Below are 15956 nucleotides of genomic sequence, written 5' to 3'. Positions count from 1 at the left end.
CCCTGCCCCGGCCCCGGGCTCCTGGCCACCTGGTCCCAGGGACACAGCCTGCTTTGATTGCACCACGGAAAGCCAGAATCAACACACACTTTCACCAAGTCAGAGCCCAGGGCCCCCAGAGGCCTGACCTAAGCCCACAGCCGTTGCTGCAAAGCAGAGCTGTCTTCATCAACTGACTAATTGTTCCGTCTTGCTTGGAGAGCTCGTTGGCTTTCTTGAGGCTTTTATTTTCCAGGACACTAGAAACCTGTTTCTCAATAATTACTCCTCCAAGGCTAATGTCAAAACTTGGGAGAGGATGGTGGCCTCATATTAGGCATCTGTTCCCAGGATCCAACGGCCCTGTGGCCGCAGAACCTAACGCAGGACACGCCCGAAGCACTCATTCATTGTGCAGAGAGGAGCCCCGGACCACCCTGGGACTCGGAGCTCTTGGGCGGGGTGGGGTGGGGTGGGGGGCTGAGTGGAGGGTGGACTGGGACTCTCCAACTCCAGTGCCTGCCTCTTCTCCTCTGTTGGCAAGCTCCTCGGAGATTTCAGCAGGTAAACAGCCACCTTTCTCCCCTATCTTCCCGTGGGAGAATATGGGGTGCCGGGCAGGCCGGAGAACGGACAGACACAGATGAAGGCTTTGGTAACAACGGCACTGCATGGGGGCCTTCTGAGACACTGAGTCAAGAAAGAAGACAGTGTGTTCCCCCCCCAGCCCCCCCCCCCCCCCAGCCGCTAGGCTGTAGGGCTGTCACGGGTCCAGCAGCGGAGGGTGAGGGGCGCGCACAGCTCCAGGACCAGGACAGGTGCAACCAGAAGACGGATGGGGCAGGGGGCCTAAGGAGCCTGGCGGCTGTCGGGAAGCACTGAACTCTGGGAAGCAGCTTCTTCCCATAGTGGCCCGGATTGGAAAGCCTGGCCAAGTGGACCTTCGCTCCTGGATGGGGAAATCTCTTCAGGTTCTGGCACTTTCTAAGAAAAGGTATCTTTGTCCTATTGCCAACCCAGGCTTTGGGCAGAAGGGAGCACTGAAAGCTATGGGGGGGCACCCCACCAGGGAGCTGATCAGCCACACCATCGAGGAAGGAAAACCAGGGGGAGACAAGCAGGTGTCCCCCAGATCCCAACCAGGACCCCCCTCCCCATTACCTCGAAGTCCAGGGAGTCCAGGAATGCCAGGCCTGCCTTCCTTCCCTTCACTGCCCTGGTCGCCTTTGGGTCCCGGTGGCCCTGGAATGGGAACATGGCAGCAGGGTTATGGGGCTGCTTCCAGCACGGGCCCAGGACATCTGCAGAGGAGGCAGAGGCCGCCTCTCCTCCCACAGGGGCAGCACCGTGCCTGGGAAGGACAACAACGCCGCCCAGGCTCAGCCTCTGGGCCACCGAGGGAGGCTTCCTGGAAGAAGTGGCACTAAGGTGAGAGCTTCCGGAGCAGCAGGAGCTAGCCTAGTGAGAGGAGGAGGAGGCATTCTAGGGATGGGCTGTGTGTGTCCCGCTCTCATGTCTGTGTTGAGGTTCTGGCTCCCAGGGTCCTAGGGGGAGGTGGCGCTTTTGGAAAGGGATGAGGTTTGGATGAGGTCAGAAGGGTGGGTGCTGCCGATGGGATTAGTGGCTTTATAGAGATTTTATAAGAAGGGAGCTGGGCTGACACTGGTGCATGCTTTCCCTCTCATCTCCCACCTCTCCTATCTCCTTCTCCTTTTCCTCTCTCTCTCTCTTCGGCCTGTGGCCCCGGGCCTGGCTAGGACAGAATGCACGGACAGGATGTGCAGCCGGAGGCCCAGCAGGTTAGGGAGTGGAGGTCTTGGAGGCCTGGCTTAAATGCTGGACTTGACCTTGACCGAGTGCACGGGAAGTCGCGGGAGTGGCACCGGAAGAGCCCGGTCAGATCTGCACAGCAGGTCCCTCTTCTGCGGTGCGAGGCATGGATGGGAGGAGACTGGTCAGAGGCGGGGAGGTGTGAGTCCATCCCGGTGGGAGCCAGGGAGGCCCAGGCTGGAAGGTGACCCTCAGAAGGGTGGTAGGTAACGGGCAGACACTGCTGGAGAGCGCAAGGACCTTGTTCCAGGCCCAGGCCGGGAGGAAGGGTTGGTTTCTAAGAGCTGCTGGGTGGGGGCTGCCTTCCAGGGCGAGGCTGCAGCGTGTCAGGGACTCCGGTGTATGTGACCGGGTTGAGTACCCACCACCACCCCTGTTAAAGGTACTTGTCTGAGGCCACACAGCCAGTCAGTGCCTGGAAGAGCTGGGCGTTCAATCCAGGTGTGCTCGGCACCCACTCTCTCTTTCCGCCATCCCTACAGGGCCCTCCTAGGGCTGTTCCTAGGCTTGGAGCCCAGGGCGTCGTCCTGTCCACCTCTGTGGCTACCTGCCTAGGAAGGCTTATTGTTGCCACCTGGAAAACCTTCTTTGCCCCATTGTTCCTGCTGGTGTGGGAAGGAGCCCTGTGGACACGCAGGCCCAGCGTTATCTGATGCTTTGTAATCACCACGAACATGCCTCCTCTTACCTGACCAAGCACCCACCTGAATCTTCTACCCCCTTGAACCTCCTGTGGACACTCAGAATGCAAGCACTCGCCTCCTACTGCTTAGGGCAAGAAACAGGGGAGCAAGAAAAACACCCAAACCCTGTAGCCTTAGCTTGAATAACGCCCTTCAATCCACGTTGCTCCCCCACCCCTCCTCAGAGGGTCTTTACGGTTGTAATGAGTGACATTGAGGTCATACTGTAGTGTGGTGATCCCTAATCCAATGACTGGCATCCTCAAAAGAAAAGTAAACAGAACCGGAGCTGCACGGACACCAGGTGACACGCCGGGTGACGACACAGGCAGAGACGGGAGGGATGTGTCCAGGAGCCAAGGAAGGCCCGGGATTGCCAGCGCCATCAGAAGTGAGAAAGAGACAAGAAAGGACCCAGCCTCCCAGCTCTCAGAGGGACCAGGCCTTGTGGACTCCTTGGTTTGGGGCTGGAAGACTTCAGAACTGTGGAGAATAAACGTCTGGGAGTTTTGGCCACCCACCCACTCGGTGGTGCTCTGGGAAACCCAAGTAGCGCCATGACAGTGTCTTGCACAATACATACTTGATGAATGAATGAGTCTCTGCGATCACACCAAACAAGCAGGCGGCCAAGATCAAGATGTACCGACACATTCCAAAAGTTGGCACCGCCCTCAGTCCCTAACCAAAGTTGACAGGTCTCTACTAATTCAATGGCACAGGCACAAGGGGAAAAAAGTGCTCAACATGTTAAAAAAAAAAAAACAAAAAAACAACTCACAAGTTACACAAAGTGTTGGAGGAGAGCTGAGATTTGAGAAGTAAAGCAAAGAAAAGCTTGACCTTTTTGATTCCAGTGTTTAGACCCCAGGAGGTGGCAGAGGCCGGATAGAGGGAGTTAGAGCTCCGGAGGGCGAGGATTGAAAGAGATATTGCAACTCGGACACACATTTCTCTCTGTCTCTGTCTCTCTGTCTGTCTGTCTGTCTCTCTCCTTCTTGGATACAGCTTCTGCTAGTGAATTAATTGGGCCAACAGATTGCAGACCCAAACTTCCAAAACTCAGACAAAAATAAACCCTTTCTTTTTAGAAGCTGATCATGTCCAGTGTTTTCTCCCAGAGACAGAAAGCGGGTTCAGACAGACCCAGAGCGCGGCTCCTCCGAAGAGAACTCTGAGCAAGGCGGGAATGCGGTCCAGGGCACGGCACAGCCTCCCACAGAGGCCGGAGAGGCCCTGGGACGGGAATACGGACGGGAGTACGGAGCATCTTGAGCTCCTGGTCTACGAGAAGGAGGGAGAGATTTCTTTTTCCCTCATGCCTTGGAGCGAGAAGGAAGGGGACTCACAGGGCCCTGGTAACCTTCAGAGGCGAGGTCGTGCGGGCCATCTTCAGCCTGCTTTTCCAGAAGCTTCATCAGAACGGTTAAGAGATGGACACGTAGCATTATGCTAAGGTACAGCCGGAGTTATTCTGCCTTCCTTGGATGGCTGATCCAGTTAGGAGATGGTCTAAAATCATCTTACATTGGTATATACATACACACACACATATGTGTATACACACACAAACATATACACATATACACACATATGTATAGACACACACAAACATATACACGTCTATATGTACATCAATTTCAATACAGGCAAGAGGTTAGTGGGGGCCTTAGTCGAGGTTGGCAGGAAGAAGCGGGGGCACACCGCGAAGGCGGGCACTCATTCCCGGGCCTCAGTCACATCTCAGCCGAGATGGGCCTGGCTGATTCCTCACGGGCCTGGCTGCCTGGCCTGGCGCCCCAGGACCCGGCGCTTCTGAAACCACTGCGGCTGCCTCTGGGGTGCTGCAAGGCTGGCCTTGCTATGCATATGGGGCCGAGCTGTTACTTTCCCAGGAATCCTGAGCCTGATTTCCCCTCCCTTCCTTCCCCGCCCGCCCTCTCTCCCTCCCCCCCCCCCCCCCGCAGGCCCGTCCGCTTTCCCACCATGCACACCTGTCACAGAAGGCTCTGGTGGAGGGTCCGTTTCATGTCTCCGCCTCCTTCCTCTGCCCACCACCCTCATCGGGTCCTTTCAGCCTCACCCCTGCCTTCTAAAGACCCCCTTGTGTCCAGCCCCTCTCTCCAACCCACCGTGTGCACTGCCGTCTAATAATACCTCCGAAATACGGAAAGCAGCCCTGGGCGGCCCTCATCCCAGGCCCCGCAGATGGTTCCCGGCCTGACCAGCGTCTGCGCACGCCCCAGGCCTGCGTGTACCCTGGAGCCGCCTCGCCGGCCCTGCATCCCACACAGGCCTGGCACACGATCAGGATCAGGTGGACAGCACCGTGAAGCTGGATGGAGCCCAGTACTGTCCGGGCATCTGGGAGCCAGCCCCAGGGTCATCCTGGGGACCGGACAATGAAAGGAGAGGCAACCTTGTCTCCCTTCCCAAACCCCGGAGCAAGGGTGGGGAGGGGGACCCCACCCAGAACAAATGACCAGGACAGCGGATGAGCCAGCCAAAGCCTGCAGTACAGTGACCCAAATAAACACAAACACCACCCCCGAAAACACGCCAACCCCAGGGCAGCTGACCAAGGGTGGAGGCCCGGAGCTGACTGCTGTACTTCCAGTTCCTGGGGCCCAGACACCGATTCCCTTGGAAGCAGACAGCTCTCTCCCTTTCCTTATCCGAGGCACTGCTCTACCCTCAAGCAAGCCACAGGCCCAGAACCGCCAGAAACATCGCATAGCCAGGGAGACCGCCGTCCCAGAAGATACAGGGACCGCTCTGGCCGAGGGCAAAGGTGGCAGGGGCAGCTCATTTTCGTTCTGCACCCTCCACCATTTCAGGGTGGAGTCAGATGCAGAAGGGGAGAAGGCAGATCCCCGCCCCGCCCCCTGCCGGGGCCTCTATTCCAATCCTCTGGAGAGCAAGTAGAAATAAAAGTGCCTGATGGGGCTGGGAATGTGGCTTAGTGGTAGAGTGCTCGCCTCGTATACATGAAGCCCTGGGTTCGATTCCTCAGCACCACATATATAGAAAAGGCCAGAAGTGGCGCTGTGGCTCAAGTGGTAGAGTGCTAGCCTTGCACAAAAAGAAGCCAGGGACAGTGCTCAGGCCCTGAGTTCGAGTCCCAGGACTGGCAAAACAAAACAAAACAGAAGTGCCTGAGTGGAGGCCTGATCTAATACCCCATCCCAGGACGCCATCCTCCGCGTTCATGTTGAATGGAACACCCTGCTCCACTACACCGTGGCATTTTTCTCTTGGGGGAAAAAAAAAATCAGCTTCCAGATACATCTATTTGGAAAGTTTGTTGAGTTAATCAAGAGGTGCATGTCCTCCCAGCCAGCCCCCTGTCTCTGCCTTACAACCTGAGCAAGTCATCCTCCAGAGTTCCAGCAAGCTCTTCCCACTCTAGAGTCCCGCGATTCTAGGAAGCTTATGTTCTGGCTCGCACAGCCGTGTTTTATAGGGTGGGGAGGCCTGCCTCCAGCCTTCGGGGGACCTTCCTCCCTGCGTGGGGGGGGGGCTCCTCTCTCTGATAATCTGAGTTCTGCAACTTAGAAACCACCGAGATTTCACCAGACCTGATGGAGGGAGGATGGAAATCCAAAGAAGGAACCAGAAAACCTTGCTGTGAATCTACATGAAAAACAAACTGGAGATACAACTCACAGTAAACTGCATAACTAAGAGACAATGGAAACCATTTGGGCTGAGCTGGGGGATAACGTAAATATACTCATGGTTGAAAAAGACACACAGTTGAGTATTTGTGGATTCCATGCCAGAAAAAAGAAAAGTTGGAGAGAGAGAGAGAGAGAGAGAGAGAGAGAGAAAGAGAGAGACTGAGCCCAAGGACTTAGAATCATTTGAGCCAACAGCCCTTTTACTTTTAGATATAGCCCTTTTGAGATAGGGGCTGACCAACTTTGCCCTGCCTGACTTTAAACTTTCAAACCTCATGCCTCTACTTCCCATCTCTCTCTCTCTCTCTCTCTCTCTCTCTCTCTCTCTCTCTCTCTCTCTCTCTCTCTCTCTGCCTATTATGCACAGGAGCTGCTCACTATGTAGCCCAAGTCGGCCTCAAACGTGGGCTCATCCCAAGGACAGGGACTATAGGTAAGCACTACCACACCCGGCTGTTTATGCACACAGGAATCACTCATTAGACAGGCATACCTCTGCCTCGATGATGAATACGTCTTCCTCACAGCCTAGATGGCCTGCTTTGACTTAGGACTTCTCCGCTCCCGGGTGTCCCCCCGGAACGCATTAAACAGAAGGAGCCCCTCTCCTCCTGCCTCTTTCCCCAGCGCTCCACGGCCTTGGAGACTACAGCGGGGTCTGGCCAAGCTCTGACTATTCGTGTCCTACCTTGCCACTCCGAGCCAAGCGTGGCGTGCATTCTAGGACTTGGAAACTCTGCCCCAGGCGTCTAGAAGTGGCCAGAGCATCCCAGAGTGCTGGAGGGGCCAGACTCGGTGGAGGGATGTGCTGTCCCTGGGAGCTGGGGGCCCCCCGGGGCCTTGGGAGGACCTGAGTGGGAGCACGTTGGCCGGCGGCCTCACCTTTGGCCAGGGAGATGTTCCTGAGGGCGATGGAGTGCTCCCAGTCCTTGAGGCGCAGGTCCTCGGTCACCACGTTGAGCACGGCCAGCTCCTGCTTGAGCTGCAGCTCCAGGTCCAGGTGCGCCCTGCGCATGCGGCGCGCGTCCTCGCTGGCGTTGCCCAGCAGCCCCTGCAGGTCGCGCAGCCGCGTGCCGTGCAGGGCCACGTCGTAGGACAGGCTGTGGTTGAGGCCGTGCAGCGCGCCCCCCACGTCGGCCAGCTCCTCGCCCAGGACGCCCACCCGGTGCGCCAGCCCATCCAGCAGGCCCGCGTGGCGCCGCAGCAGCAGCTGGCTGCGGTTGCTGTCCACCTGCAGCTGGTAGAGCTCCAGCTGCGCCCAGTCGCCCTGCTGGCCCACGCGGTCCCGCAGCAGCGCCACCGCCTGCTCCGCCTGCGCGGCTCGGGCGCGCAGGGCCCACAGCGCCCCCTCCAGCCGCTGCACCGCGCCCGCCAGCAGCTGCACCGCGTCCGACTGGTTCTGCAGCGCCTCCTGCGCGCTCCACACGTGCTCCGCCAGGTCGGCCTGCAGCGGGGCCTGCAGCAGCCGCAGCTGCAAGTCCCGGAAGCTCTCGTTGAGCCGGTTCACGTGGCGGGTCAGGGCCTTCAGGTCCTCGGGGTGGCTGCGGGGCCTGGACACTGCAGAGGGGGAGGGGGAGGGCAGGAGGAGGAGGAGGACGAAGAGGGGGAGGAGGAGGAGGAGAGAGAGAGAATGAGTGCCAGGCATACAGCAGGTGCTCAATCAATGCCACATCACGGAAGAAAAGAGGTGGCCAGCTTGGCTTTAGTGGATCCCAGACTGTGCTGACTGAAGCCCACCGGGCCCCAAAGCTGTGCACACCGGAAGATCACCCGGGCAGGTGTCTCTCAGCCAGCAGGTGCTCTACCGCCCGAGCCACACCTCCAGACTGCCTGTGGACATTGTAATTGAGTCGGTCGGGAATGCGACCTAGGGGATTTGCAACAATGAGAAGACCCCACGACCGTGGCAAGGCATAGACCCGTCGATCTGTCCAGTGGTCCAAATGAAGCTGCCATTTTTATACATTGGAAGCGGTCGGGCACGAGCACTTTGGGGTTGTTCAACTTAAGATCCCGGATGCTTAGCTTGGACTTCTACGGCTCACACTTGTAACCCTCGCTACTCAGTGGGCTGAGATCTGAGGGTCTCTGTTCAAAACCAGCCCAGGCAGGAACGCCTATGAGCCTCTTACCTCCAATGATCTCACCAAAGAGCTGGAAGTGGAGCTGAGTCTCAAGGGGTAAAGCAACAGCTTGGAGTGGGAAAAGCTAAAGGACAGTGCCCAGGCCCTGAGCCCAAGCCCCAGTACTAGCGTGCACACACACACACACACACACACACACACACACGCAGATACACAGAAGATATTGAATGCAATGGACTCTCAGCTTTAGGAAGTAGGTACCTGCCACGGTCTGGAAGGGCGTCTAAAAGCATTCTGTCCCTGCAATCACCATAACCAGAGTCAACACCGCAAGTGCATACTGGATCCATGGCCTCTGGAGTTCAATGGCCGCCCATCCTGCCACAGCCTGGCCCCTCCCTGCCGATGGAAACTTGGTCCTTCCACCCTTCTCCTGTGCCCCCTGGTTTCCGTAGCGATCAAGCCATCCAGCAACTCCCCACCCGTGCGCCTCTTGGAGCTGCTTCGTCACACTAAGGGGGCAGCTGTGAATCCCTAGACTCGAGAATCCCTGTGTTGCCCGGGAGATGGGGCCGGCCCGCACAGCCCACCCAGGAGCCGGCGTGGCCAGGGTGGCCCACTTCTCCGCCTGGCTCTGCACACTAGGAAAGGCCGGCCAGGATGGGGCTGAGTCGCGTGGGAGGCAGGAAAAGACGAGACCCGGAGAATTCCGTCTCTTGATACCGGAGAACCTGGAACTTAGTACGAAGCTTGTTGAGACAACGAGGAAAGGCGGACAGGACACGTTCCGTGGCAGAACTTCACGGTGGGAAGGAGAGAATAAGGTTGTGAGGGGCCTTGTGAAGCTCTAGGCTGTCGTCCTACGGCGAGGCCTCTGGACACGCGCAGCCCGGGCGGCCGCCTCCCTGGGGGACATCAGTTACTCCAGACGAGGTTCAGAAACACGGAGACCTGGAGGGGCCTCAGAGCCGCCATTCATTCCCACCTGGAGTTCTAGCCCCAGAAGGACAATGCTACCTCGTGGCCACCCACGTGCTGCCTCTATCCGTCTCTCCACAACCACCTGGTTCTCACCTCTGGAATGTTCTGCAGCCGGTTCCGACTTGAAATTGGGCTCTAGTAGTTTCCGTCCAAGGATCCTACCTTTGGTAGGACAGCGAGCTAGCAATTTGTTATTTTTCTCTACGAGGGCCTTTCAGGATTTCCTAGACACGTCTCCTATCCATCATCTACGATAGCTTTTTCTGGTTTACAAGCGCAGTTCCCTCATTCACTTGTTTTTCAAGACCTGTATACATTCCAGCCGGCCATTTTCCGCACGTAGTCTAGTTTGCCAACCTCTCCTTAAGGCTGCTCCTCTCCCTGGCTGTCCTTTTCTCAGTTCCTCTTGCTCCCTTCATTCCTCATCAGCGGGTCCCTGAGCCACCTGGTCCTCTGGAGTTCAACGCAGCCCTGGGCACTGGCCAGCTCCTTCTCTCTGTCCAGGAAACGAGGCTGAAACTGTCCAGCTAACAGTCCTCCTTCCCACACAGCCTCTGTGGCTCCTGAACTGTAGTTCATTGCTCGATGGCTCTTCGTGCAAGTTCACACAAGAGAACAGAAAATTCCTCACACCTCCATAGCCTCCAAACATAGAGTTTGTGTTCCGTTCGCTTTCTTTCGCTCCATTCAGTCTTTACACTTTGATTTCTGGGTTTTTCTTTCTCCACCTAATGTTATAATTATTTCACAAGTGGTTTTTTTCCCCCCATCCTTCTCCCTGTCTCCTATAATTTTGATGACTGTCTAAGTGACTCTCAAGGGAACTTACTGTACTCTACCCATTCTTGGAACTGTGGAATCTTGTTTTCGAGCACAGTAAATACGTACTGAAATAGTTCCTTCTTTTTTTTATTTTTTTTAAAAAAGAAGTTCTTCCTAGCAATAAATTCCAAGAAGTTGGGTTAGTAGGTCAAAGGTGTCAACATTTTTACAACTCAAAATTCCCAGCCAAATTACATCTTCCAAATTATGCTAATTGTTTATAGTGCAGATTTTTAAGAGTGCCAATTTCAATCCGTCCTCATTTCATCGACTGTTACAATTTTCCTAGTGTGAATATCTAGTTGGGTGTGTGTGTGCCAGTACCGGGGCTTGAACCAAGCCTCTTACCCTTGCTTACACTTTTTTTTTTCCCACTCAAGGCCGGTGCTCTACCATTTGAGCCAGAGCTCCACTTCTGGTATTTTGTTGGCTAATGGAAGATAAAGGTTTCACGGACTTTTCTGCCTGGGCTGGCTTCAAACCACGATCCCCAGATCTCAGCCTCCTGAGTAGCGAGGATTGCAGGCATAAACGGTGCATTTCATAGATATAAAATTGTACCCGGATTTTAGTGTCATTCTATTCGAGGACAGACAGTCCATCAGCTCACTGTCACGGGACGGACAGGTTAGGGCTCTGGGCTGGTCAGATCCCTGTGGGGAGGTAACCATCCTCAGGGCCTCCTCTGGTGCTCCCTGAGCCCAGAGCGGCCTCTGTCCTTCGGGATCATTTACGCACTGCAGAATGAATTATCTTCCGCCAACAGCCACCCAGCGTTCCGCGCGCACCCCCGCCCCTCCCCTGTAACTCCTTCCAGATGCTAGCTGTCCGCGGCACACAACAGCCCTTGACTGTGAGCCCCTTAATTTGTGTTTATGCTCACAGCTCATTTATCTCTTTGCCTGGCGTATCTGCTTTTAATGCGTTTTAATTGTTCTTTGACTTTTATACTTTTCACAAAGGGGAAAACAAATGATAGCGTCAGAATAACAGCCGGCATTTCCTCTGTGGCTCAGGGCGTGCCAAGCACTGTCCTCAGAGCTTTCTACAAGTCTCCAGACGCGCCTAGGAGGCAAGAAGGAGCCCTTCAAGGAGCACTAGGGTCCTCGTGTGCAAACGGGGAAACCGAGGCACACAGAGGGTCAGTAACTCACGGGGTCTGGTTTCGGAGCCCCCGGCCTGAAGCTGCGGCTCAAGCGGTAGAGGATCAGCCTGAGTGAAAAACCAAGGGAGAGTGGGAGGGTCTGAGTTCGAGCCTCAGCCCAGGCACGCGCACAAATCCAAAAACAAAACCAGAGTCCCCAGCCTCAGTAACTTGGTCATCCGCTAAAAGGGTAGAAGGTGGAGAACAAACTTTGTACCAGTCAGGGACATGTGTAGAAGGTAGTGCTCCTGGGCATACCCTCACAACATCGGGGTCAGGTGCCTGGTAGGAATCCTATAGAAATTCAATTTCAGATTCTAACTTAGTATGGACTGCGGGAGCTGACTTAGTGTATTAATGTATATTTTGTGATAATATAAGATTACTGTATGAGCATTTGCCTCAGGCCGAGGTGGGGAGGGGCGATTGCTCACACAGGTTTCACAAAAACTTTGAACCCTGTCCATATCCTCACCTGCGAGCGAAGTTGGGGTGCTCCAGACGTGATCTGAGCAGCCAGTCGTTCCCCTGGAACGATGGAGCCTGGCCTGCCCCCCACCTCGCCCCTGCCCGCCCCTGCCCGCCCCCTGCCCCCTGCTTCCACCCATCTACCCCCTGTGCCTGGCCTGTGGTTGCGGGGGGGCGGGGTTCAGAGCGTGTGTATGAGTGAGCTTACAGGAGCCACCCAGAGGACTAGGAGGGTCTGTACAGCCCCCTCCTGACCCCCCATTGTCCCCGTGCCAGAGGAAGAACCGTAAACAGCAAATGAAACCCGCCGTCACAGTGCAGGGAGACCGCAGAAGCCAGGAGCCTGTTTTTATGGACAACGCACATTGCATTGTGGCTGTGTACCGGGCCCTGCCAATTACGAAGCTGGGCCTGAAGAAATCTAACCATTGTTGTCCTGCCTGGCTGTGGGCTCTGGATTTCTGTGCTCTCTTGGGGTTCGGGAAATGATCTTTCAGGCCAGAAGACAGAATGTATTCTTCCAAGACAGTGAGGGGCGGGGAGAACGCTTTTAAATCTATAATGTAAATATAAGTTTGGGTAACTTTTGGGAAGTTATCTGGCTGGGATTTTTGAGAGTCATAAAAGTGTCTACACCTTGTGACCTGCTAATCCAACTTCTGGGAAATTGCTGTAAGGAAAAAGACGTCAAAAGATGGAGAAATCTTTCAGTATTTATTCTCTATGGCCGCAGAAGAGTTCACCCTAAAGGAATGGGCAAATTACAATGTGCCCCTGTGCTGTGTGAAATGGGCCTTCAGGATTCATTCCCTCCACAAGCACAATTGCCAAAGGTGGGTTTGACCAATGCTCGATGAGTCATCGAATCAGGCTATGCAACGGAGCCACCATAAACCCCCAAAAGGCTGGATGTGGGGTACTCGGATAGCTGGAGGGTGGTATACCAAAAGGCAACAGAGCTTCTAGCCCGTTTCTTACCGCTTTGTGCCATGAAGCTCTTCAACTCTACTAGCAATGTCCTTTTGAATACACAGTCATCATGTTTCCCCAAGTTCCGTGAGTGGCTCTAGTTAATCAAACCAAAGGAGGGGTTCTTTGGAACCCTAATTTGGAACCAGTAAGTCAGACATATAGGTAAAACAAACCAGGGCTGGCGATTGGCACTAGAGATAAGGCGATAGTCCTGGCCGATGTTATTCTGAGTTCTGGTGGTTACCTGTATGTGACCACCAGGATTCATTTTCCCTGGAGACTGTCCTGATACTGACAACACTTTAGCTTTCGCTCCAGAAGGGGCAGGGCATGGGCCCCTGCAGCAAGCGTTGAGAGGCAGGTCTCTAGCCAGGTCACCTCTTTCTTCTGGCCTCAGTCTCTTCATCTGTACAATAGGAAATTGCCAGTTCCCCCTAGACTACAGAGACCCAAATGAGCGACGGAGCTGGGCAAAGTCTTGACGTAGCTAAACAGGGCCCATTCAGACCTTTCCCGAGCCGTGTCCTAACCAGAGTGAAGGAGCTGGTCCTTCCACCAGACCCAGGCCACACCTTGGAGGCCACTTTTTGACCAAGCAGCACCTTTTGTGGATGTTGCCAAACCAGAACAGGTCCAGATGGATTGCTGGCAGCATCGAGGATGCTAAGACAGGAATCCAAGACTCGGAGGCTTCCGTGGGTATCAGGAGCAGGCCCGGGCAGGGCACAGGTCTCACGAAAGTAGAGGGAGGAACGGCACCTCCAAACCAGCGGATCAGTGGTGAAGTTGAAAGGGAAAATGAGGAGTTTACAAAGAAGAGAGGATGGGGTGCTTGGTGGGATACCTGAGCATAATGGGGGGGGGGTCCACTGACAATGGAAGACGACAGGTGATAGGGAAATATTTAGCCAAACTATGTCTTGCTCTCCTCTTCCTCCTCTTCCTCCTCCTCCTTATTCATATTATTTTAAGAAACACATGTCTTTCCAGCTCAGCAGGATACACACTGCTGGGTTGGGATTTGCCTCCAAACCTGTGACCCCCACCAGCCCCCACGCAGAAGTAGAAGGAGACCAGAACTGAAGCCCAGGGCAACAACAGGGCCCATCAACAAAGAGGTTGGACCGACGCTGCCTCTGCACACGTGCCCTGCACTGCTGAATGCCGTTCAATCCGGACACCCACCCGCGGATGCTCCAGAGGCCACAAGCTTCCCGGGTCAATACGGTACCCTGCCTGCCTACCGGAGCTGACCTTCGTCAACTCAGAGACTCGTGCGACTCTCTCAGCAAGCAACAAAGATGGCCGCTTCTAGGCCCAACACATGAGCATAGGATGAGGCCATCTTCCCCACTGGTGGGCGGTGGTTTGGCCATGTCCCAGGTACCCATCGTCTCCAAATAGATCCCGTCCCTGGCACACTGGTGAGCAGAGGTTGTGAGCTGGAGGACACCCTGCACGCGCACTGAGTAGCTGCCAGCTGGCCGTCACAGACACCCGTGGACAGACAGCCACTCAGGACTTCAAAGGGAGGCAACCATACCAATGTGTTTATCATTCTCCCCAGACACAGGGCTGGGTACTCTGTGTCCTGGGAAGACAGTTGCCTCTCAGTGGTCCAAGCACGCCAACCTTCTGATCACTTACTGCTGATAACTGTGAAAATGGGATCCAAGATGAATTACGAATCCAAAGCCTCCTCTCACGCGGACCCCTGAATTCCTATCTTCGTTTCTGTTCCAGTTTTTTTTTTTGAGGGAGCATGTGTGTCAGATAGGAGAGTGGCCGTTTCTTCCTAAGTTCACAAGTGCATTGCAAAGCTTCCTATTTAGACCAACAGCGTGTCTGACACAGATCCTTGGACCTCACAGGCCGTCAGTGAGTGGGATATCAAATGTGTAAGTGAGTGATTGAAAATGGAGTGTCATGAGACAGAACACACTCATCTCTTCCTGGGGGAAAAAACAAACAGACTTGGACAACAGGAGTTGCTTTGACAGGTCTTGGACTGCGCCTAGCATGTTCTCAGATCGTCTTTTATTCTAGCCAGGGCTGCTGCTATGGTATAGAGTACTGGTAGGTGCTGCCTAGGAGCGGTGCACCCGATCTCTTGCTTCGGTACCTACCCGATAATCCACCCACCACAACTAACCCGTTGGAGAACCCTGAGCAATGGAGGCAGGGTCGGAGTCACCCTCCCAGGACGGACGGCGGAGCTTACAATTGGCTTCATTGCTGAGGGGAGGGAGGCACCGGTGGAGATCAACGAAAGGCCACATCCCTGCCTTGCTTTACCTCCTTCCCGACTTCACTCTCCACGTGCCCGCTCCTGCTCCCTGAGCTCTCCTCCCGCGCTCAGCCACTCAGCCATGGTGCAGGCGCTGAGCCCGCAGACATCCCAGGTAGAGACGCTCATTGGCCGGCTCCGGTGCCGTCCATCCTCCTTTTGGCTCTTGGTCTTTTCACATCCTGGCTCCCCGCCGTCCCGGAAGACCACAAGTAGGTTTCACGTGAGGCTATTCGTGTGCGCATGCATTCGTTACTTCGTCCATGTACCTCAGGTACTCACACACTATGTGGCTCTGGCTGGTGTTGAACACGGAAAAGTTTAACACGCAAGTGCTCTGGGCGGGGGCGGGGCTCGGATAGTGGGGCGTCTGCCTCTCTAGTTCAAGGCCCTGAATTAAGACTCCTGTGTCACTGGGGGCTGTAAGAAACAGGGGAACAGGTTCTTCATCATACGGTTTGCAAAGGGGGAGAGAAACAATGTCAAAAGAAGGAAGTTAGCTGGGGGCAGGTGGCTCACACCTGTAATCCTAGCTACTCAGGAGACTGGATCTCAGGGTCTTAGTTCGAAACCAGCCCAGGCACAAAATTCCATGAGACTCTTATCTCCAAATAGCCAGTGGAGCTGTGGCTCAAAGTGGCAGAGTGCTAGCCTCCCAGAGGCCAGTGTTAAAGTCATGGTTCCCTAGCCCCTGGTACTATTGGGAGATGGTGGGATAGTCAGGAGTTGGGCCCTAGAGGAAAGAAGTTAAGTCACTGGGGGGGGGGTCCTTGAAAGGGACACTGGGACCCTAATCCCTTCCTTTCCCCTTTTGCTTTTGGCTGCCATGAGGTGAGCAGCTTGCCTCTTGGTAGAGCTTCTACTATGTTCTGCCTCACCCAAGGCCCAAAGTGATGGAACCAAATAGCCAGCCATGAAAAGCTCTGAACCATGAGCCCAAATTCTTTCTTCCCTGTCAGTTATCTCAGATATTTTCTTACCATTGTGGAAAGCTGACTAACACACACCACCACCACCATCACCACC

The 15956-nt window shown here is 55.0% G+C and overlaps 1 protein-coding gene across 2 annotated transcripts in view; it reads right to left on the bottom strand.

The window, feature by feature from the left end:
• Scara5 (scavenger receptor class A member 5) overlaps positions 1–15956 on the bottom strand; it is a 74343-nt gene that overhangs the window by 24557 nt on the left and 33830 nt on the right. For both annotated transcript variants that reach the window (XM_048330774.1, XM_048330776.1), the window contains exons 4-5: positions 7055–7729; positions 1141–1221 (exon numbers count right to left, since the gene is read on the bottom strand). In XM_048330774.1, the coding sequence (XP_048186731.1) occupies positions 1141–1221; positions 7055–7729 (756 nt within the window). The remainder of the gene's footprint in view (positions 1–1140; positions 1222–7054; positions 7730–15956) is intronic.

Source organism: Perognathus longimembris, chromosome 21, assembly GCF_023159225.1.
Source record: "Perognathus longimembris pacificus isolate PPM17 chromosome 21, ASM2315922v1, whole genome shotgun sequence".
Classification (NCBI taxonomy): Eukaryota; Metazoa; Chordata; class Mammalia; order Rodentia; family Heteromyidae; genus Perognathus; species Perognathus longimembris.
This window is presented reverse-complemented; position numbering and strand designations above follow the sequence as displayed.